General features: G+C 47.3%; 1 protein-coding gene across 5 annotated transcripts in view; it reads left to right on the forward strand.

The window, feature by feature from the left end:
- Positions 1 to 24,620, forward strand: part of FER (FER tyrosine kinase) — a 2,139,903-nt gene that overhangs the window by 1,510,590 nt on the left and 604,693 nt on the right. For all 5 annotated transcript variants that reach the window (XM_069625481.1, XM_069625479.1, XM_069625480.1 and 2 more), the window contains one exon: positions 9,440 to 9,534. In XM_069625481.1, the coding sequence (XP_069481582.1) occupies positions 9,440 to 9,534 (95 nt within the window). The remainder of the gene's footprint in view (positions 1 to 9,439; positions 9,535 to 24,620) is intronic.

Consider the following 24,620-nt stretch of genomic DNA (forward strand, 5'->3'; position numbering starts at 1 on the left):
TTAGATCACATGCTGTGCATAGGCCGACATCTAGTGGAAGCTGCGGAGTATTACAGTTTGTTTTTCGAAGTCGAAAAATGGGCGTCGACACAGGGCGTGCCAGTAATACTATCCCTAGTGTGACGTCCCCTGTACCCATGATCCCTCACGCGTCTAGGATCCCCAGATTGTTTTTTTCCGCCATTCTGGTCGGAAGCACTTCATCGGAGTTCCCTGGCTTTGCCATATTTTCACTCTAAACTAATTCTAATTTGCCCCGTTTGACCAACCTTTCGTCGATCAACATCTCGACGCCGAACCGGGGAGGAGATCAACGTCGAATACCCGACGGATTGGGCCTTGAGGCTTCCGCCTCGGCTCGGGCCTGGGCCGCTGGCCTCGGCCCTACAAGTAGGGAGAGTGGGGGTGGTACACTTCCACACTCGACACCTTATTACCTACACACACTTGCCCGCTGCCCACAGGCGCGTATGGAGGGTACGCCCTTTCAGTTTTGCCCCAAGTGTAATAAGAAATACCCTTGGGTAGATAAGCACGCTACGTGCAACCTTTGCCTACCCAGAGACCACCCCGAGACGGGTTGCAGGGCCTGTAGTAGGTTTAAGGCCAAAACTCTTAAGGACCGCTCCACCAAGCGTTGGGCCCACCACGCCAAGCTAGCAGCTATGGAAGCGGAGGGTACCTTCAGCGACGGCAGCGACGCCGAACTTTCGGACGGCGAGGGCACCAAGGCGTCGAAAGACAGCCGAACGCACGTCCCCGGCCTCGGAAGGTCGTCCGTCCCGGCGACTATGGGGAAGTCCCCCGGCGACAAAAGCGTTACACATACACACGCTAAACACAAAAAATCCACCCGAGATTCGACGTCGTCGAAACCTCGGAAAGAGGCACAGAAGGAGCGGTCCGAAAGGACGTCCTCTGGGCGGTCCCGGTCGAGGTCGCCGCACGACGTCAGGCAAGCCTCCACACTTGCACAGAGTGCCTCGACCATTAATATCCCGGAAGATCATTCGTCCGGAGACGAACACGACTTCCACCCCCAGCCTGCACCCCAGGAAAAGGGTACATCACTTGGGAGTAAAGAGGGCCCAGTTTCGAAGGCTAGTTCGAAAGACAGGGATTCCACCTCCGATCCTCGACGCCAGGCGTCGAAAGATAAGGGAAAGGGGAAACACACTTCCACCCACGGGGAAGGGGGTAAACAGCAAAGGAAACAACCCTTGCAGTCCTCCACTACAAAAGAACTGACCAAGTCTTCTCAGGGCCAATCCATAGAAAGTCCCAGCAAGGTCACCCCAAGCTCAAAACTCTGGTCATGCGAGGACATTGACAGAGTAATGTCAAGGATGTCTTCCTTGGCGAATTTTTTCGAAAGACACCCTGAACAACTCATAGCTTTAAACCCTCAGGAAGATTCTCCCTCAGGGTCAAGGGACCCTATCCCCTCAAATAAAAGACCCCGGGTCGAGACACCATTTAGGCCTTTAGACCCCATCGAGGTCCAACCCTATTCTTACCTCTTCCCTACAGACCAAGGAAACTCTTCCCTTATAGAAGGTCAGGAAATTGACACGCCAGAAGATCCTGCAGGATCAGATTATTACGGCGAAGACGAAGACGAGGATGAGCCAGAAAATAGCCCAGATATTTTCAGAATGGACTCACCAGTCGAAAGGGAAGCCCCAGTGTCTGATTCCCCGATAGATAATCAGCCCCTCCTGAATGAACTGCTCTTTCGGGCAGCTAACCACTTCCACATAGACACACAAGGTGCCCAGGAAGAAAGGGACTTTGCGGAAGAACTAATAGGGGAAAGGAAGCCAGTAGCCCAGACCATTCCCATCCTAAAATCTGTTCAACGCAGAATAGCACCATCCCTTGTCAACCCAAACCTGACAAGACCTGTAAATCCGAGAGTGGAGAAGCTGTTTAAAGCAGCCCAGTCGGACCCCCTATATATTAGAGGTCAACTTAAGCCAGACTCTCTAGTAGTAACCAACACCCGCAAAAGAGCTGGTACACCATTATCTTCCTCTGAGGCTCCCCCCGACAAAGAAAGTAAAGAACTTTATGGTTTTGGCAGGAAAGTAGCTTCCACGGCAGCCTACCAAGCCAGAATCGCGAATTCCACCACACTGTTGGCTGTGGCAGCACTAATAGACTCTGCTCCCGAACCCCTTAAAAGCCAGCTAGCTCGCATTTGTGCGGAAGGAAGGAACGTGTCAGGCTGCACTGTAAAAGCAACTCTGGACGCCGCTGACAATGCGGGTAGACTTATAGCAGAGGGGACTGTCATCAAAAGGCATGCTTGGTTGAGGCAGTCGGGATTCAAAGCAGAAACACAAGCTGCGCTCTTAGACAAACCAGTGGAAAGTGATCTCCTGTTTGGGAAGGCAGTCGAGGACGCTCTAAAAAACGCTAAGGAAGAATTCGACACCCTCAAATCCCTTGGCCAGTTAACTACCAAACCACCTAACCAAAGAGGGAATGGCAATTTTCGTCGCTCCCGCGGCCAAAATTCCAATAGAGGGAATAGCTACTCCCACACCCAGGGTACACAGTGGAACACCAGCTCACAACAGTCTACCCAGGCGTATGGTAGGGGTAGTAAAAGAGGACGTGGTAGAGGCAGAGGCAGCCCCAGTAAAGGAGGAGGCACGCCTCCACCAAAGCAGTGACGCTCAGTTCAGGGTCCCTTCCCATGCAACCCCAGTAGGGGGACGAATATCAAGTTTCACCCAGGCATGGGAAGGGATAACATCCGACAGATGGGTGCTGTCAACAGTATCCAATGGGTACTGCATAGAACTACTGCAACGTCCCCTAAACCATCCTCCAAGACAAAAAGTCCACTCTTTACAACATCAGAAGATCCTCCTCGAGGAGATCGCCATTCTGCTAGAAAAGGACGCGATAGAACTCGTCCCGGGACACCAGGTAAACAAGGGTATCTATTCAACTTACTTCCTTGTGCCAAAGAAAGATTTAACAATGCGCCCAGTTTTGGACTAACGGCCTGCCAACAAGTATGCCGCATGACCACACTACAAGAGGTAATCCCACTCCTAAAAAAGGGGGATTACATGGCAACCTTGGATATGAAAGATGCCTATTTTCATATTTCCATGCTCCCGGCGCACAGGAAATACTTGCGCTTCAAGGTGGACAGTCGCCACTACCAATTCAAGGTACTGCCCTTCGGGATAGCTTCAGCACCAAGGGTATTCACCAAGGTACTGGCGGTGGCAGCTGCACACCTACGCAGGAAGGCAATCCCAGTGTACCCTTATCTGGACGACTGGCTCATAACGGGGGAAACCCCAGGAATCTGCAGGTCAAACATTCAGAGGACCATCGACCTCCTCCATGAATTAGGCTTCTCCATCAACGAGAAAAAGTCAAGTCTGGTGCCAAGCACCTCAAAACAGTTTCTAGGAGCTATCCTAGATACTCAGAAAGGATTAACCTTCCCTTCGGAAGAAAGAATTCGGAACATACTTCTGCAAATTCCGCATTATCAGTCAGGTCAACAGATAACAGTACGCAAAGCTATGCGGTTACTGGGCATGATGGCGTCATGCATTTACCTGGTCCCCCACGCGCGTCTGCGCATGCGTCCCATGCAGGAATGGTTGGCGAAACAGTGGTCTCAGGCAAGTGGTCAGTGGGACGATCTAGTGGTCGTTTCGCCAACACTCGTACAGAACCTACTCTGGTGGACAAGAGAAAATCTCGCAAAGGGGAAACCCTTTTACGATCCCGAAGTACAGGCAGTGGTGACTACAGATGCATGCCTGACGGGGTGGGGAGCTCACCATCTCCACCACTCAGCTCAGGGTCTCTGGTCTCACTCAGTAGCCAAGAACCACATCAATCTGCTAGAGCTTCTGGCAGTATTCCGAGCGCTGCAGGCGTTCGAGCCCCATCTACTAAACTTGTCGGTGCAGATCAGGACGGACAGCACGACAGCCATGTTCTATCTGAACAAGCAAGGAGGGACTCGTTCGCCAAATCTGTCCAAGCTTGCCCAGAAAATATGGATATGGGCACTCAGACGGAACATCTTCCTGTCATCGCAACATGTTCCAGGGGAGCTCAATTCCCTAGCGGATGCTCTAAGCAGAGACTCCCTCCCAGAAGAACACGAATGGGTCCTTCACAAAGACGTAGTAGAAGATCTCTTCTCTCAGTGGGGTTTCCCCACTATAGACCTATTCGCCACAAGCGAAAACAAACAATGCCCAGGATTTGCATCCAGGTTCCCACAACCGGACTCCCAGGGGAATGCCCTGTGGATGAACTGGTCAGGGATGTTTGCGTACGCTTTCCCACCAACTCCTCTCATCAGGAAAGTGGTGTACAAGATGAACAAGGAATCGATGACGCTCATCCTAGTTGCTCCCATGTGGGCGAGACAACCATGGTTTCCACACCTACGCAGGATGGCGGTATGCGAGCCCATCAGACTCCCAGCCTGGTACAACCTTCTGTCCCAGCAACAAGGTCAAACAGTGCATCAGGAACCCAACTCTATGAACCTAGCAGCATGGCTCCTGAAGTCATAGAGTTTGGACATCTCAAATTACCACAGAGGTGTATGGACATTCTAAAAGAGTCCAGGAAACCAAATACAAGGCACTGTTACTTTGACAAGTGGAAAAGATTCGTTATCTGGTGCCAGAGTAAACAAATCAACCCGGTTGATTGCACTCCTTCCAACGTTGTAACATACATGCTCCACCTGCTGGATGCAGGGTTGGTTTTTAACTCTCTGAAAGTACACCTGGCAGCCCTCTCAGCCTACACCACATCCCATAACAAGGTTTCGTGGTGGAAAGTACCAGTGGTTAAAGCCTTCATGGAAGGAGTAAAGAGACTTCACCCTCCTATATCGAACCCACCGCCAGGATGGGATCTCAACGTGGTGCTATCTAAGCTCATGGGGCCCCCCTTCGAACCCATGCATACAAGTAGTCTCAAACACCTGACTTATAAAACGGCCTTCTTAGTAGCCATTACCTCCATAAGAAGGGTCAGTGAAATTCAGGCTCTGTCAGTGCAAGATCCTTTCTTTACTATCCACAAGGACAAACTGGTTTTACGCACACACCCTAGATTCTCACCAAAATTCATATCCAAGTTCCATGTAAACCAGTCCATCGAGCTTCCGGCTTTCTTCCAAAACCCACAAAGCTCAGCTGAGGTGAAACTACACACCCTAGATGTGCGTAGGGCGGTCTTATACTATGTAAATAAAACCAGACCGCTAAGGAAAACAGATCAACTGTTTGTCTCCGTAGCTACAGGCAGAGAGGGGGATCGCGTCTCTAAGGGCGCTATCTCAAAGTGGATTATCAACTGTATACAGCTGTGTTACTCTCTTTCTGAAAAGACTCTGCCTTTTACGCCAAGGGCCCACTCTACCAGAGGCATTGGGGCCACTCTGGCTTTCATTGCAAACGTTCCCCTTGACACCATTTGCAAAGCAGCTACTTGGAGCTCTATTCACACTTTTACTCAGCATTACTGCATTGACACTCATTCCAAGGCAGATACACAAGTGGGACAAGCGGTTCTAAGACACCTGTTTGCTCATGACCCTTCTCACATCCCACCTCCTTCTTCTGGTACTGCTCGCTAATCTATGCACAGCATGTGATCTAAGCAGATTCCACAAGCCTCAGAAGGGATACATTACTCACCGTAATCGTATTTCTGATGCTTGTATCTGCTTAGATTCACATGCGACCCACCCTTCCTCCCCTCCGAGAGAAGGCGCATGGTTGCTTGTAGTCTTACCTTTCTGTCTATCTGCTTGGACTATCTGTACTCACGCTACTCCTCATGCTACCTCATGTCAGGAAAAACACAATCTGGGGATCCTAGACGCGTGAGGGATCATGGGTACAGGGGACGTCACACTAGGGATAGTATTACTGGCACGCCCTGTGTCGACGCCCATTTTTCGACTTCGAAAAACAAACTGTAATACTCCGCAGCTTCCACTAGATGTCGGCCTATGCACAGCATGTGAATCTAAGCAGATACAAGCATCAGAAATACGATTACGGTGAGTAATGTATCCCATATATGCATTCTGTATTTTTAACATGATAGGTTTCCTTATAGTGAGCAATGTGCAACCTTTTCAGGAATGTACTCCTTGGAGAGTGCTTTACATTCATAACTCATTCAAAGTATCACTATATACCTCTTTGAATTCATCACATTATTAAGAATTAAAATAGTCGATTTAGCTTTCCAATTTGCCACTATTCTTAGAAAAGTTGACACTGGGTCAAATTTGATTAGATGCTCTAGATAATTCTTAGAGAGCGCTAACAGTCGTTTACAGGAAGCATTGTGAGCCTTATGTAGGTCATCTGTTTGCTGGTAGCTCCACAATCCCATACAGTACAATGCAGTTGACATTGCCTTTGCTTCATTCGCCCGGTGCATAGCTTTGCCTTATATTTCTCTGCAAAAGAGGAAACTCGCCCAACAGCCTCTGTCACTCTAGTGACTTGTTTTTTTAACAAGGGGCTTGTTAGATAAGTTTTCTGAAAAATTGACCTTTTGTGTAGTCATGTGTGAATAAAGGATCAAATACTGCATTATCTGCATAAAAGGTCTGCATATTTAATTCACTTTTTTAGTGAACACTGATATTGCAGATTTTTTGGGATTTACATGCAGGCCCCTTTTTGATATATTAGACACATATGAGTTAATAAGTGTTTGAAGAAATATAGGGGTTCTGGCTAATTGAAGGCTGTCATCTGTATATGATAGCACATGAATCTTAGGGCCACTCATATTATGGAGATCTTGCACAGTTTCAAAGAGTTTCTGATACAGTGAACACATGCTTGGCGCACCCCCCTCTCCACTGGAACGCAATGTGAATTGACCTTTTCTCGCACACCTCAAAACGGCACTGTTATTATTGTGAAGATGGATAATTATTTGTAAAAGATCCATTGATATCCCCAGATCTGACAGAATCATCCATAACTTGCATCTGTCTACCGAGACGAAGGCTAGAGTCAGATCCATAAACGCCACGTAAAGGTTTCTCCTTTGACAAATACGGATCAGGCAGCGAGTAGATGTAGATTTCGTACTTGATGATCAGAGCCCTAATCTGCCCTGAATCCTAATTGGGGTATAGATAGTTAGTACTGGGCGTTTAACCACTATTGAAGTCTCTGCAATACAGCTTTTCCAATTATCTTGGAGGACTTGTCAAGAAGGATTTTTTTTTATGAAGCTACTCGAGATAAGCATACTCCCTTTCTTGAATATACGACATATGACACCCTTCTTCAAAATGTGAGGCTTTTGCTTGGGTAGTTTGGGCCAGATGCCAAAATTTCCTGAAATATTTGTGAATTGTTAGTAGCTGCTGCCTTAGTTAATTCATCTCCGATTCATGGAAAGGTACTGCTGAGAATCTTTTCCAGAAAATAGTTTCGGAATTCCATGTTTTTTAGCTGCATAATCATGTGGTCATCTTTCTTATGCTGCAGTATGCGTCCTTGATATCAAGAGCTTAGTAATATTTTCTGCACTAAAAGAAAAAGGATCATACTGACAAGCTAGTTGTTTGTAGCCCTGCTAATTCAGTATAGGAAAAACATGTCTCTAAGCAGGCACCATCTTGGAGATTAACATCACGCACATGCCTTCAGCCTATAGTGTGTTTCCTTTTAAACTGACAGCCAATTCAAAAAGCATAAATGCAGCAGCAGCCACTTTACTGGGAAACATTCTATTGGCTGAGATCTGTATAGTTGTGCATGTTCACTTCATTCCTTCTGTAGACTGCATGTTTGACGCTTACCTTTCTGTCCTCAGTCTTAAGAATGTCTACAAAAATAGTGTTACTGCTTGTGCTCTGTTGTAAAGCATAGGCATCTAGGAAGGATGCAAGACCTGTGTGAGAGAAAATTGTACTTTCTTGAAACTACTTAGCTGTAACAAGGGATGCACAGCACACGGGTATCCTCCCCAGAGGGATTCGATTTACAAATCCTCTATGCCTATGGAAGGGATCCCAACTAACATTTGATTTATTTTTCCATCACATTGATAGCAACATTACTAGTTACATTTTTAGAACAACATCAATGTCATCTAAACAGGCACCATCTAGCAGCAAGAACCTCAGAAATATTGTGAAGGGGGAGTTCCAGAATGCAATGCACCCACCCTTTCACGTCAGTTTTGATTTTCTCCTGATACAGTACATGTCCTAATGGGGAGGGTTTGGAAAGGGTGCATTTGCAATGGAGTTGGATGCTAAAACTGAAGAACTATTGGCATGCATAACTATTTAAACTACGTTAGCAGATCTTGATACCTGATACACAATTCCTTTAAAAACAAAACATTGTTTTTATTAATGTTCATAACAATATTCATAACTACATCAACATCCCTACAGCCCCTTCCCCCCTCTCCCAGCCAGAGAGTCCTTGCTATAATGTGTATGTTCTCATACAGTCTTTCCCACATCACTTTATATCCAAAATTCTCAGTTATTGTGGGCACCATTTCAGCATGTAGTCACTTTGTAGATACTTTAGCACACTTCCGCAGTCCTGTGTGAATTTCGCTTGATCTCCTTGGATCGTATACATTGCCCATTCCAGCGATACAAAGTTTCATACCTTTTGGAGTCACTCAGTCTGCCGGTGCCTGTCTACGTTTCCAATTTTGTGCTATCACCATCCATGCTGGTATAAAGAAGGTCATATATCCTTGCTTCCGGTTCTTTTTATATATTCTGTGTTCCAGATTCCATAAACCACACATCCAAACCTTCACGTCCATGTTATCTTTTTTCCACAATTTCTAAATGAAAGATGACACAACATGGTTTGTTATCTATTATGGATAAACTCTTGCATATGATATCTGCATACAATTGCAAATATACACTTTCCCGCGCTTAAGTCAATTGCAATCTGTAGAGTGATAGCCCATCATGCAGGTCTATCAGAGGATATTGTTCTTTCAACTCCCAACGTCTCCCAAGCATTTCCATACCCCACCTTGCACTGAGTGAGCCCTAGATCTTGAGCCAATCACAGGCCATATTTGAAAGACCTTTCCCCAACTTGGTAGCCAAGCCTGGTTTTGTCACTTCACATTAAAGTGCTTTTCCACTTAAACTGCAACGAGTACATTTGGGTAGGGTATGGCCATCTCTCTGTTGTTGTCTACGATGATGTGATCCCTCTTTACTTGATGACGAAATTTGCACGTGATTAATCTTGATAATGCATCTGATTATCTTGAATTACTAATTGGAAATCAGGTTATTTTTTATATAGTTATAATGCTGCAAACATTGTTGCACTAACCTAAAAGTAGCAGCAGGTGATGTGTACTTTCGCTTTAATTAATTTCACTGCACTTTTTGTGCCTTTTGCAGGATACTCAAACAGTATGACCATTCAAACATCGTAAAGTTAATAGGTGTTTGCACTCAAAGGCAACCTATTTATATTGTTATGGAACTGGTACCAGGTGAGTTTTTTCCTAAATACCTCAAAGTTCCACATTCATGTATCCCTTTTGCTTATTATTGATGACTTTTTCATTCAGCCTTGTTTTTACCTTACTGAAAATGAGAACACTGTTTACATTTGTTTATCCAACACCATCTAATTAACCCATCCAGCCAACTCTGTTTGTATGACGTGCCCTGCGTAGTATATTTAGATCTTCTTTAACCCAAGCCAGTGAACTTTGCATGAAATGTTGCTGTAATTTATGAAGCCAACCCCAATCTAATTTTTATTGACCGACACTTTGTTTCCCTGCTTCTGCTTTTCACTGGAGACTTCATCTTTGAAGAATACCCAAGATTCCCTCTCCTGACCAATCCATTTGGGCTGTTAGGATCTGGGGATTCTGCCTAATCTCACCAGTCCCTCCCTCTCCCTGCTTGTTCTCATATTAGTAAGGTTCGGTTGAGTTAATATAAAACATGTCCATTTGTGTGTCCATGCGGTTCCTGTCCTCGGGGTGATTCGCCTTGGCCTTCTTGATCATACTATGGAGACTTTACGTAATATTCGAAGTTTAAAGTACATTTGTTCTTTCTCTCTAGTGAATTCATGAAGGGGCATCCACAAATTCAGGTATTTCGAATATGAGCCGTATGCCAAGGCTGTTAACTTTTCTAGGGCCATGATTCCCCATAATTTAACCCACCACATGGCTTCTACTGGGCCTTGTTTGTTTTTCCACATATGTGCCAAGTTAATCCTCGCTGCGCTCAACATGTGGGTAATGAGCATGGCATTGTTTCCGTTGTTTGCGTAAATATTCCCGATCGCCGCCCCTAATAATATCACCACTGGGTCCATGGGGAGCTGCACTTTCGTTATTTCCTTGATATGACTCAGGATTTCCTTCCAATATGTCTGTGCCCGAGGGCAAGACCACCACATGTGAATCATGTCTCCCTGTTCTCCGCAGCCTCGCCAGCACAACGGGGAATAACTAGCTTTGATAGAGTGTATTCGCTGTGGAGTCATGTACTACCTAAGGCACTGTTTGAATGCCGCCTGCTTGATTGAGGCACATTTAGAGCTCTTCGCTGCTCAGTGCCATATTTGCCCCCATGTCTCTATAGGAATAGGCTTGCCCATCTCGTCCTCCCACTTCCTCATATATGTGAGTGTTTCTTCTGGGTCTGCTCCACAGAGCAGGCGGTATATTCGCGATAGGCCTTTTTCGGGTATCCCTTCTTGTATGGTGAGTTCCAGCCCTATAGGTTGTCGCGATGCTTCCTCTTTCACCTTTGTATTTGTGATCCAGTGCCTACTTTGAAAATAGTGGTATCGTTCAGTTTCAGGGACCGAAAACTTTTCTTTGCATCCTTTAAATGTTAGGGGTACTCCGTCTATGTAGAATTCTTTTAAGGTAAGATTCTCTCCTCCTTCCCAACGGGACCAGAAGTGTGGTTGTATACCTGGAGAAAAGGCTGGGTTATTGGCCATTGCTGTGAGTGGGCCCCCCCTAATTTTTGCTTCTTATTCCGTAGAGCTTTATCCCAATACCACAAGGTAGCTTTTGTTGTTTCCAACAGTGTGCCTCCATTCCCTCTATGTCTTGGGGGGGCGCAAGAACCCCAGGCTTTCCAACAGGGTTTTTGTTGCTTCTCTTTCTAGGTGTACCCATCGATTCTGGTTCTCCCTTGGAGAACATTGTAACATCGGTGCCACCTGCGCTGCCCAAAGGTATCTACGAAATTCTGGCACCCCCAACCCACCCATAGCCTATGTTCGGAAAAGGACTTTTTGGGGGATTCTTGGCTTCTTTCTTTTTCAAATGAAAGCCTTAACTTTCTTTTGTAGATTCTTGATTGCTGGGGGGTGGGGGGGATTTTCAGTGGGAGAGCTCCCATTACATATAAAAATCTGGTATTTAGGGACATCTTAACTGCCGCTATCCGCGCCAACCAGGACAGCGCCTGCATATTCCATCTTTTCAGGTCTTCTATCAAGGTTGTCAGTAGTCTCGGGATATTTGCCACATAGAGCTTCCTGTAGGTAGGTGCTAGGTTTATGCCTAAGTAGGCTATTGGTCCTTGACTCCATTTTAGCGCATATTTCCCCTCCCACCCTGCCACCCTCTCCGGGTTTTCTGTGATGTTAAGTGCGCTAGATTTAGGGTAGTTAATATGGAACCCTGAGACTTGCACAAATTTCTTTAGGATTGTAATTGTGTGGGCGGAGAGAATGCTCTGTGTCCTTTAGAAAGAGAAGGACATTGTCTGCATATAAAGCTATTTTCTGGGTTCCGCAGGTCCCCGTGTCCAACCCCCAGGATGCCTTGTTCTGCTTGTATTCCCTGTGCCAGCGGTTCCATGGCCGTTGCAAAAATTAACGGTGAAAGGGGGCACCCCTGTCTAGTGCCTTAGCGAATTGGGATGCTCTCGGTTAGTTGGCCATTAATCATCAATCTTGCCGATGGGTGTACGAAATTGGCCAGTACCATGCGGGAGAAAATCGGACCGCATCCAAATCCCTCCAAGACTAGCTGGAGAAAGCTCCAGTCCAGACTATCAAACCCCATAGAGGCGTCCAGCGCTATTATTGACATAGGCTGGCCTGTTCTTTGTGCCCATTCAATGATATTTATTGCTCTACGAATATTATCGTACGTATGGCGTCCTCTTACAAAGCCCGCCTGATCCGGGTGAATTATTTTAGGGAGGACTTTAGCTAACCGTTGTGCTAAGACAGTGGAGTAGATTTTTGCATCACCGTTTAGCAAAGAGATGGAACGATAACTTGCACATTCAATTGGGTCTCTATCTGGTTTTAAGAGAAGAACCGTAGTGGCTGGACTCATTTCCCCTGTGACTTGGCCAGTGTCTCTTAAATAATTCAATAGGTGTATTAGTGGGCCGACCAATACGTTTTGGAATGTTTTGTAGTAGGCATTACATATGCCATCCGGGCCCGGGGATTTGTTCCCTTTCAAGGCGTTAATGACTCCCTGCACCTCCTTTTCTGATATAGGTGCTTCTAGCTCTAGTCTATCACTGTCCGTGATTTGTGGCAGTTCCATTTGTGCCAAGAACTTTGTTTGCGTCTCCCTTTGTAAATTATCCCCTGATAGGTGTCTAACGTAGAATGCATGCATGACCTCTGCTATCCCTTTTTCGTCTTTGGCCGCCTCACTCCCTGCATGTGCTAGTTGGTTAATGCGGTTGCGGTTCCTATGCTTTTTCAGTTTGGCCGCTAATAGCCGATTGGCTTTGTCCCCTTTTTTATAGTACATTTGTTTTGTTTTTAGGAGGAGTTGTGAGGATTCATCCGCATAGTGAGCCTCTAATGCGGTTTTAGTTTGTTTGAGTTCTCGCCAAGCTCTTTGGGACTTTTTATCTTTATATTGCGCTTCTGCTGTCTTCACTTTAGTTTCTAGTCCCTGCCTCTCTCTCTCTTCTCTCTTTAGGAAATTCACTGTGTGCGCAATAAATTACCCTCGGACTACTTCCTTGCTAGCATCCCATAGTATCCCCCAGTCAATCCCTGGCGTGGTGTTTTCCGTGAAATAATTCCTTAGCACCTGTTCAATATCCGTTCTCAAAGCCAGATCTTTCAATAGCAGTTCATTTAGTCGCCATGGTTTGTGAGTTTGTGGCTTCGAGTGCGGCATTTCCATGGTCATAGAGACCGGTGCGTGATCGGATATACATCGTACCCCTATCCCTAATCCAGTGACCTGTGGGATAGCTCTATCGGAAATTAGGATCATATTGATCCGGGAGAAGCCTTTATGTACTGCTGAGTAAAAGGTGTAATCCTTCTCTTGAGGACGAAAGAAGCGCCAGGTTTCAATTAACTGTAGGTCTCTGAGGAATTGAGCCAAGGCTCGTCTGTTCACATTGTCGCTGGGTGTTGCTGGAAAAGTTTTATCCATTGAGGCATCCATAACGCAGTTAAAATATCCCCCTAGAAGGATTTGTCCTCTTCCCCACTCTGCTATTTTTGGGAGCAGCTCCATCAGGAACCGATCTTGCTTTTCATTGGGAGTATAAATCGCCCCCATGGTCACTTGTTGGTTCATTGGAGTTCCGCCCAAGATTAGGTATCTCCCTTCCGGGTCTCTTAACAAACTGCTTCTCAAATTGGACTCCTTTAGCTATGAGAATTCTCACCCCTCTCTTTTTTGTCCCGCTCGAGGCTAAGAACTGCGTTGGGAAGACTCTGTACCTCAGCCTATGTTCGTCTTCCGGGAGCAAGTGGGTTTCCTGCACCCACACCACAGAAGCTTGCAATTCCCCCAGCCGTCTCATAATTGACCTTCTTTTTATAGGGTAGTTTAGCCCTTGAACGTTAAGCGTAACAAACGTTAGGTCAGCCATGTTCGGGGTTTGCCATCATATTATTAATCCGTCTCCTTTTCTGCAAGAACCTTTGGGCACTGCATTTATGTAGTTTTTGTCCTCTACCATGAGTTGTGTTTTGTATAGAATTCTTGTCCCTCCCTGTGTCCCAACTTCCCAAAACTTTATAACAGCAACAGGTAACATACATTGTCACACAATCACAACAATTCACCAGGAATTAAATTTCCCAGAAGTAAAGGATTCCGTGTTCCCCTCCCCCTCCACACTCTCTCCCCCCCAATCGCCCCATCTCTACACCAGACATCTTGCCCTCAATGGAGTGACCCATTAGTGAAACGTTAATCTGCCCTCTTCTCGATTATTACCTTTATAGGGCCGCCCTTCAAGCTCTCTCTTCCCAAATGATAATAGGCGCCCAGAATTCATAGCTTACAAACAGCATTTTACTCCTTTGTGTGGAATCATCATGCCGGGTTTATCTCCTTATGTTCTTTAATATGACCTTGTAAGCGAGATCGCGCTGGTTTCCATTGTTCTCTCTCCCGGGCCTCGCTTTCTTTAAAGTGATCCGACGGAGACTTCCCTTCGGTAGTGCTTTCATTCCTTTCCATGTCTCTCATGAGTTCCTCTAACTCTTCTTCCTTCATAATTGTGTATCGCTGTCCTTTCCAGTCAAAGCGGAGTCCGTTCAGGAAGATCCATCGATATTGGATTGCCTTATTCCTTAACCAGTCCGTCACCACCCGCAATGTTTCCTTTTCTGTAGTGTGGCTTGCGCTAGGTCCTGATAGAGCTGAATGGGTATTGACCGGAATCGGATGGGTTCTGTTTTACGAGCTGCCTTCATGATGCCTTCTTTCAATTGATACAAGTGTACTCTGGTTAACACATCTGTGGTCAAATTTCTGTTGATTTGATAGGTGGAATAAACCCTGTGGGTTCTGTCCAGTATTATGTCTCTCTCGTCTTCTGGGCCCAATATTTGTCGAAATAGTTCAATTACTGTTCGTTGAAGCTCAGAGTCTGGGATTGATTTAGGCATGCCTCGAATTTGTATGTTATTGCGCCTCGATCTGTTTTCTTCGTGCTCTTGTTTGTTTTGGACACAGTCCAGCTGTTGCTCCAATTCCTGAACTCTTCTGGATAGCACATCATGTTCATGTCCCTGCTCTGCTAATGTTGTTTCTGCTTCATCAATCCGCGTCTCTACTGCTGTGATCCCTTTATTGAGGTCTGCTATTGACTTGGCCAGGTCAGAGGCACTATCTTTAATGTCTTTTTTAAGCCCCTGTAGTATCTCTAGCAGGTCAGACTTACGTGCCGGTGGGTCCTCTTGTATCAGTTTGTCCCCTTGGGTAGGATAATGTACCTGCGCGGTTGTCTTCTGCAGAGTGCGTTTCTGGGTGTCTGCAGCTTGCATAAGTGCCGTATGTATCTCCAGAAGATGAGCCTTTCTGCTTCTGCCCCTGCTTAGACATGTTTGCTGGAGAGGAGACGCAAGAATCCGGAACTAGCTTAAACCTGAAGCTTGATTACAATAAAACCTTCCAGGTTCCTTGCTTTTGGAGTTCCCACTGGTTCCCAGATACGATAGCTGATGGCATCTTGCTTTGTGGTCGTGAGGCTTGCGAGATGTGTACGTAGTCACTTCAAACACTTGTATGCTCTATGGGTTCTCACTTCTCTTGTTGCGGTATAGGGTCTCCTTCAGCACCTCAGTGGGGGATTTTGCGTGCTGCTATTATCCCTCTCCAGTTGCCATGGGTTCAATTATCTGTCACCCCTTCTACCTACTTAGGTGCATCTTGTTGTCCCAGTTTCTCCTATAGCACCTGTATGCGTATCTTACAGCACCTTTGCAGGGCACTTCCTTCCTTAGTCAGGCGGGTATCTTCTTCTATGTGTAGGGTCCTCAGCTTGTATGGCAGCCGGGGGCCTCCCTCAGTCCTCGGGGCCTTCTCCTACCTATTCCTCAGCCCCCTCCGGTCTCCCAGCTGTGCTCCCTCCTCAGGTGCTTGCTATGAATGGTGGGCGCAATGCCACTCTCGTATTCAGTCGTGCTCAGCTTCACAGCCCCCTCCTGCTTCCAGCACCGGGGAGTGAGCCGCGGTGCACCCGCTATCTTCTGTGCCTGGGGCTCTCTGCTACGCCTCCGTCGCATTCGCCACACTCATCTGTGTCCGCTCCTCTGCCGTCTCCACGGCTCGTTATGTGTTCGCTGGGCTATGGCCTTTCTTCAGCAGCGGCTGCCATCCTGTCCGCATCGCCTCCGGCAGCATCCACTCTCCTGTCCGTCCACTCGCTCGATGGCCCTTCCTCAGAGCTCGCACGCCGGTTGTCCGGATGTACCGCTTCCACACTGCTGCAGCTGGTGCCCACTTGTCTGCGGGTCGGGGGAAAGAGGGCCTCGAGCCGCAGACCGCTCTGAAACTCTGCCTCAGCGCAGGTATGTCAGTGCGACACAGGTGCTCAATGGACTCTTAGACTTTCGGTGCTCTGCTCCTTGTTTTTCCTTCGGGGGTTGGGGTAACATCGCTCAGATGCCACACAGACGTTTGTAGTTGCAGCGTAACTCCTCGCACTCTTCCCCCACTGGGTGAGCGGCGGGCGCCATTTTGGCACGACATCCGGTGTGAGGCGCGACCGAAAACTGCCTCAAACTTTTCCTTTGATATATTTCACTGCCTCATTTCAACCTCTTCAGGTGCATTAGGTATTCATAATTGGATGGGCCGCTTTTGCAGGAATATCGGTGCTCCAAAAGGGGGATATGGGCCTCAGGACTGAGAGGAATCGCAGAGCTTACCGAGGAACCATCCGTCCAAGTCCTCGGCTGGCCCTTTCATTTGCAATTATACATTTTACTGGGCTAAGTGAAAACACTGTAAAATGTTCCAGTGAATAGGTTTTTAAATACCTCCTCAAAAGGAACAGCACATCGACATGAAGGATATTTAGCTCTGGTTAAAGTGGGGCCTTGCAGTAACGTTTCCATTATATATCTGGCCTATCTAATTGCCACAATGGTTTATTTTCTTCATTTAAATAGATCACTTGATGATGCCATATGTTGAATGACTAATCTTTATTAGTTTTAAGTCTTATGCAAGCAACCATATTCTTAATTATTTTTGGTGGATTCTATGTACTAGCTGATGTGGGATCCTGAATAAAGGAGATTGTAATGGTCAGTTTATTTAGCATGTGGCATAGGTGTGCAGATCTATATTTGTGAGTAAAGAGTATTTACCATTAATATACAACAGTGGATAGGTTTTAGTTTATATTGGTTAACCACTAAAACATATTGTGTAGGACTATTGGATTCAGAAGTATGTTGCGTCTGTTCAAGTGGAATTGTCCTATTGTGGTTTATTACTGGGTTAGACTTCTTGAAAAGGATTGTGTTCATGTTGGGTATTAACAGGCACGAATTGCACACCAACAACTTGCTCCTAGCCTTAAGAAAATCCCTTTTTGCTCTGTCCTCTGCAATGGATTCTTCCACATCTTCCTATTTTACAAACCTAATCTCCTTCCCTTCACAATCACCCTTGCAACTTTTCATCTACCCTCCAAGCTGTGTTCCCACCTCCCAAGCCAATGTCCATTGTCTCCTCCTTATCTGCAAATTACTTTGCACACTACTTTTCCTCTAAAGTCTTCAAAATTGATGACACTCTCACAGCCTGCCCCTCTCCCTCCCCCGCCACCTGTCTTTCCTCAATCTCTCTTCCCTCCCTCATCTATTCTGGACTCCATTTTCTATTGAATTATAAACCATCCTTCACAGCACAACCATCTTGCGTTTCTCTCATTCTGTTTTTGCCTCAAACGTTCAAACACTTAGTCACAATCAACTGCCCTCATTAACATCTCTCTCTGCTGGACACTTCCCTGCCTCCTTCAAATCTGCAACTGTCTTACCCCTTTCGAAGGAAGCCTCTGCTGACCCAACTTTCTCTGCAAACTATTGCCCGGTTTTTCTCCTGCCTACGCCATTATTCAAAGGTACATAAGGGAGTGGTCTTCACCCAGATCACGAAGTACCTTGAGGATAATGACTCTGGAGATCCACTTCAATCTAGCCTCCATAGTAAATACTCCACCAGGAATGGACACATGCATGCCTCCAGCTTTCTTTCTGAGGCTCACCACTCCAAACTCCATTCACTACTCACCCTTTTAGACCTCTCTGCCACTTTCAACACTGTGAACTGCTCCTTTCTCATCCTCACTCTCCAGGACCTTGGGTTTCACAAATCTGCTCTAGCCTAGAGTGCTTACTATATGTAAGATCGCTACTTTAAAATCTCTTGAAATCTGCAAACATCTGACCCCACCCTCTCCCTGTCGACGCTCCCGAAGGATCAGTCCTTAGACATCTGTTCTTCACCCTGTGCCACAGATAGATTTAACTCATTCTTTTTGCTAAAGGCACTTGCATCTTTTTCTCTTTTCCCTCCTTTACCCCAGCCATCGTGGAACAGATTGGCATCTGTCTCACTACAATCCGTCACTGAATGGATTTCTGCTGCCTCTTGCTGAACTTTCTGAAAACGGAAGTCCTTTTTCTCCGGGTTTCCAACCCTGTCAATAGCCTCCACTCTCCCCTCTCGTTGCCTCCTAACCTCTTTGCTCTCCGACCAAGGCTTGTAACCTTTGGTCCTTTTTAAAAGCAACTTTTGACTGCAACAATTCATCACTACCACCACCTCTGCTTCTCAACATTGTATCAATTTCTTACTCCCCACTCTATGAAACTCTAATCACCACCCTTGTACTCAATAAATGTGACCACTGCTCATATCTAATCCTAGACAAAGTCCTCCTCCATTTCTACCTTTCAAACCATGCTGATTGGCTCTCTCTACACAATCGCTCCCTTTTTATGTTCCCTCTCCTATTCTCCAAAGCTAGCAATTGTCTTGCGCCTCAGTACCTGCTGACTTTATCTACTGTAAGGAACTGGTGGCAACAGTAAAGACAGACACAAGTGATCACAGTTCAAGGGTGTTTATTAAACTGTATAATGGATGAGAAAAACTCCTAATCTAAACCTAAATCTGAGATGAAAGCAAGCTACAACCGTCAAATAATAATAAGGCAGTCCTAGGGAGTCTAGTCAAATAAAAAGGGACTATACTCAAAAAAAGCTATTGCCAATCCTTAGAACTAAATTATAAAGTAGTGTGGGATAATGTTCACAAGAAAAGAAAGAAGTGTTCACCAAATGATAAGTCAGGATAGTAGGGCTGGGGTCTCCCTTCCCCACGTTTTTAGCACGGGACAAGGCAGGGCCTTTGAGCACAGCAAACTCCTGGGCCTCGCCAGCATGAGGTTACAGTTTCCTTTTAACAATGCCAGGACCTTCTGTGGCCAAGTCTCTTTCCTGCGAAGTCCCTTGCCTTAAAAGGCCTGCTGAACTATAAGCAATAAACAAAACAAAAGTTCCTTTTGTAATTTTGCACGTTGGGTGATTGCTCTTCGCCCCATGGATCCCCCTCAGCCGGGTTTGGATCCTTCTTGTAAAGTTAGTCTCCCTCAATCGGTTTCACTATGGCCTTTCACTCAAATTGTATCCTTCGAAATGTTTCAATGTCTCTTTCAACTGCTATTCATTGTGGACATCTCTCAGTCGGGTTCACACTTGTTGCCACAATGCTCACGGGTATATCACGGTTTACCCTCAATTCGCAGGCATCCCTCTGCCACGTTCTCATTTGGCGTCACAATGTTCATAGCTGTGTTAACACTATGCAGAATTCACTTCCCTTTGTTTTACTGTAAGGCTTTCTCTTAGCCCCAGTCAGGCTTCACGCATTCACAGTTCAATCAGGTTTCTCCAATTTGTCAAGACTTTCGAGTGTACTGTGACACTCTACATTGGCCTCTCCTAAGGACTCTTGGTTCTCGTGTTTCAACAAACAACACAACCCATAAAGGCTTCAGTCCGAGTCCTTCGAATGAGCTTCCCGTGACGTCTGACCACTCTGCTTCTAAACCTTCTACTAGGGTTTCTTTAAAGTTGAAGCACAGTTCAGTTTTACTATCTGTCTTCTCCGACCAACCGGCTCTGCTGAACTGTTGGAGTTTGTGGCTCAGGAGTCAAGGACGCACCACGGGGGCAAGCGCTTCCTCCCGCATTGGCTATCAGAGCGGGTGAGCCATGTGTGCCTTTGACAGCTCTCACACCACACGCCAGCTGTACTTCTCAGTCTTATGATTTCCCTTTGGGATGCTTTGCAGGTCTGATTTGATTTGTGCTGTCATCCTTCACCTTTTATCCCTGGGGGAAGAAAAAGGGCCGTTAGGTGTGCTTAGGTATTGTCAATTGCCTGACTCTTGTGTTGGGACATGTCCGGTAAACGACTTTGGTGTTATTCCGTTGTCTGTCAGTGTAGGAAAGTGTTTGTGTTGGAAAGAGGGGGAGGAGGTGTAGAATTTAAAAGTATCCTACGGCGCAGGATATGGAAAATGTGTCATAAGGAAGGGGGTGTTTGGTCAACTCAGAAAGGTGAGCTTTGTAGGGTTTGTGAATTGAATGGTGGGATTGTGGGATTGGTAGTGTTTTGTCACAACAGATTGGGAATTTGGGACATAAAAATCAGAGGGGCGTGGAGGAGAATGATTGAGCATATTCAGGTACGCAATGGGAGAAGAGGGATTCTGGTAGATGTAGTGTCCTAGTATAGAGGGTTTGAGTTCCTATTGGATTTACCATATACAGATGGGTCGTTGGATTTTGGTAATGGAAATTCTTTGGGTGGGGAAGTAGGTTGGAACAGCCTATAAAAGCCTCAAGAACTTTGTCCTCCTTGTCCTCATCCTCCTTGTCCTCTTGCCTGATGGAATACTGCGTCTCACCTGGGGCATTCCCCCAAGAATAACCCCAGGCTCCCCTACCCAGGTGATCCTCCCTCGCTCGTCCACCCCCAGGGTTGCGATCTGAGAGCACCGGCCCTCCCCTGGTCACCTGAATAAGGGATTCCCGAGATCTACTTGGGAGAATACCCTCAGGTTTCGCACATTACTCACCATCTCATTCTCTCCGCTCCTCCTCTGAATCTTGCGGTCCCATGCACTTATACATCCAACAAATTAACAAGGTATTGTATGGCAATATAAATATAACAGAAATAACAGTTATTTTCAGTATAAACCTGATAACTATTTCTCCTTGTAACCTGGGTGAGATCCCCTTCCCCAGATGCAAACAGGATTTTCAATCAACAGTTCAAAATAGGAAAGTTCTGTCGTACAAAAAAGGTCTAATGATAAAGTCCTTCTTGCTCCAAAAAGTCACTCACGTGGACTTGACCAATAGTTCAAAATATTCAACAAGTGTTTATCTCTCCACTTGTGGCAGAGAGTTCAACACAAATTCATTATGTTCTTAATTAAGCCTTCTAAAGGAGTTTTATGAGAAATGAAAGGTTCTGATTTACAGGGGAATTCAAGTTTTCAGAATCTGAGATGTTAATGTTTTGAGATTCGCATTTAACATTCCCCTGTTGATGACAGGAGTTTCACAACCATAAATGTGGGTGACTTTGTGAGGGGGTTCTTGCTCCTAATAAATGATTATTAAAGTACCCTTACATCCCGTCCCCTTTCCTACATACTGTATGTGCGTCCCTCCTAGGGACGGGAGACAGAACCTTTCTCACCAGAAAAAACATCTTCCCCTTTAAATTTAGAGGTGTGCTGGGGCGTGGCCCTGGGAGCATGCCCTCCCCTGATTCTTCCCACAAGTGCCACTCCCCAGTCCTCTTTTCCACGTCGATGGGAACGGACCGCTTTCACCAGCGCTCCTGGGTTTGTCTTCAGCCTTGTAAATCCACGCGCTCATCCCCAGATACTGTCTTTTTTGTCTTTTCTTGTAATCTTTAACAGGTACTCGGTCCTCTGGCACCACGCTCCTCCCCGGCACATGTCAAAGTCCTTGTGCTTCAGCAGGTGTCCAGCCTGCGAAGGGCTCTGCCCTACGCACTCTGTGCCTCTGCTGCCTTGGCCCCGACCACGGCTGGGAGGGCTTTACTGCATGCAATGCTTTCTCACCTCGAGCTCTGAAGAACAGGTTAGCAAGGTGGAGGGAGCTCTTTGAGAAGTCGCCTCCAGAGGACTTGGAAGAACTTTGTCAAGCACAGATCATAGTCCAAGTCAGGGCCTCTCATTTCCATCGCACCCCGCAGGGGCGATTCCTTCCCTGGAAAGCATCAGAGTGGGAGGGATCGTTCTGGTCCTCACACCAGCGCTGGTACCGAGGCTCATCCAGCTACCGGCCGTCAGACCGACGGGTCGCTATATCCTTCCGGAGACAGCGCTGAGGGACCGCAATGATCTTTTACCGGGTGTCCACCGAGGGTCTATGCCCTAGTACCGGACAAATGTCTGAGGGGGCACCTGTACACAGCACTACTGCCGATTCAGCCGAGGGCTCTACGCCTACCCGGTCTGGTCCTGTGGTGCAGGGTAGGCCTCATGCTCCACGGCCAAGAGTCCACCAGGAGGCGGGCCCAGTGAGCAAGGCACTTGGCATGCAGCTTGACAAGATGGCCCCCGCGCCAGGCAAGATGGCTGCTCATCAGACACCGACCCCTTTGGGGAGCAGGTAGGAGATCGGGTGTCCAGGTGGGACTGGTGTCAACCAGGTACGTGGCCTACAGCTTATCATTCTTCATCGCAAGGCAAATACCACCTGCAACCAGCAAGGCAGGGTACGCACAGGCCCCAGCTGCCAGCCGCTACTCCGTCAATTCCACCTGCCACCCCATCAGCCTGTGAGGACAGTTTTTTTTTAGAAGTTCCTCATGCTGATGAGGACCACACAGATGAGCTGCATCCTTTGGAATGTTATCAGGGACATGCTACCTCCAGTCCCGCCGCCAGCACTCCATAGTCATTCCCCCTATGGCTCCGGTGCCTCAGGCACCTGCGCAGCCCCAGCTGCCCACGCTGGGTCCTCCGATTCGGGCTCCCCTGCCTCCCACAGCTCAGGCCGTTCCACAACAGCCTCCTCAGCAGCCTCCAGATCCGGTCCCCACGCCTCAGCCAATGGCTCCCAGCACTCCTCCACCGGCTCCAGACCAGTCGGACACCCTAGTTGACACTGCTGAGGAGGAGGATCCACACACGCCATCGTCAGCCAAGGCTTTCCATGATCGACTTGCAGGTTTGGTACAATACTTAGGGCTTTCACAACCCGAGGTTGAACAACCGGAGACGAGGGTACCCTGGCCGAAGTCCTCAGTCTACGCCCCGTGGCTAGAACAGGGATTCCGATGCAGAAGGACGTAGTCGCTCTGGCCAAGAAGGGATGGCTGAAACCCCACTCAGCACAACCCACCAACAGGCGCCTCAACGCCAAGTACAGGCAGTTGGAGGGGCATACACTCTTGTTGTCGGCACACCCTCTACCACACTCCTCTGTGATTGCGGCGGCTTCCATATACTTGAAGCCTCAGTCGTCATCGACCACCTCGTCCTCGGCTCTGCTAGGCAAGGAGACGATCTTGGAGGCGTATGGGAAGAAGGTCTACTCCAATGCCTCTCTGCACCTTAGTCAGTCTAATGCGGATGCCATGCTCACATCATTTAACCAGAGACTTTGATGAGAAATAGCCAACTTCCTTCTGGAACTTCTGGTGCTTAGTCAGGCACGTTTTAAGGTGGGGCTGGCAGAAGCGAAGATGTTGGCTCAAGTAATCATGGAGTCCACAGTGGCGCATATTGACATCTCTGTCTGGGCCATCTGCCTCGCCACGGACATGAGATGGGCGGCCTGGCTGCGGGCCACAAAGTTCAACTCAGACGTCCAGGAACGCATATTGGACCTTCCATTCGAGGACAGCGACCTCTTCCATTCCATCACCGATGAGGAATTGGATAAGAAGTAGTACAGTTCCCAGACTGCAAAGTTGTTATCCACCCTCACAAAATCCACGCACAAGACCTACTGTCAAACGCACCAGCCTTCCGACAAGGGTCGCGTCTTTGGAAGGTACAGGGGCTTCCAAGAATGACGGTCCAGACAGTCTGCCTGAACTCCAAGCCAAAACCGCTGCAAACAGCACAAAGCGGGGAATAAGGGTTTCTTTCAGTCCCCCTCCTCAGCCTCAGAGGAAAAGAAGGCATGACACTCCCCTCCGGGTCCACATGTCTCCAGGGGGGGGGGGGGGGCAGTCATGCCTTCCATGCACACAATTGGCACGCGAGGTTCGCGGACCCCTGGATCCTATCAGTGGTGTCCATGGGGTACCGCCTACCGGTACCTCCCTCTCTTCTGTCCTCTTCTCCAATCCCACAGATTGGACAGCAACTCTGTTGGCGGAAATTCGATCGCTCGTAGAGAGCCACGTAGTGGAAGAAGTCCCAGCCTCCCAGCGGGGTATGGGCTTCTATTCCAGGATTTTCACCATACACAAGAAGAACCAGACAAGCTTGAGAGTTGTGTTGGACCTTTCGACCCTAAACCTTTCCCTCCCACTTCAAAAGTTCAAGATGGTTACCCCAGCCCTTATTGCAGAGATACCGTGCAGGGGAGACTGGATGTGCTCCCTGGATCTGAAGGACGCTTATTTACACGTCCCGATTTGGCAGCCCCATTGGGCCTTCCTTCGGTTCAGGATCGTAGGATTCCATTTCCAATACAAGGTGCTACCCTTTGGCCTCAATTCAGCTCTGAGGGTCTTTACCAGGCTTATGAATGTAGTAGCACCTGTTCTCAGGGCCCAGGGTCACC

This window comes from Ambystoma mexicanum, chromosome 6p (assembly GCF_040938575.1).
Source record: "Ambystoma mexicanum isolate Mex_15411 chromosome 6p, UKY_AmexF1_1, whole genome shotgun sequence".
Lineage (NCBI taxonomy): Eukaryota > Metazoa > Chordata > Amphibia > Caudata > Ambystomatidae > Ambystoma > Ambystoma mexicanum.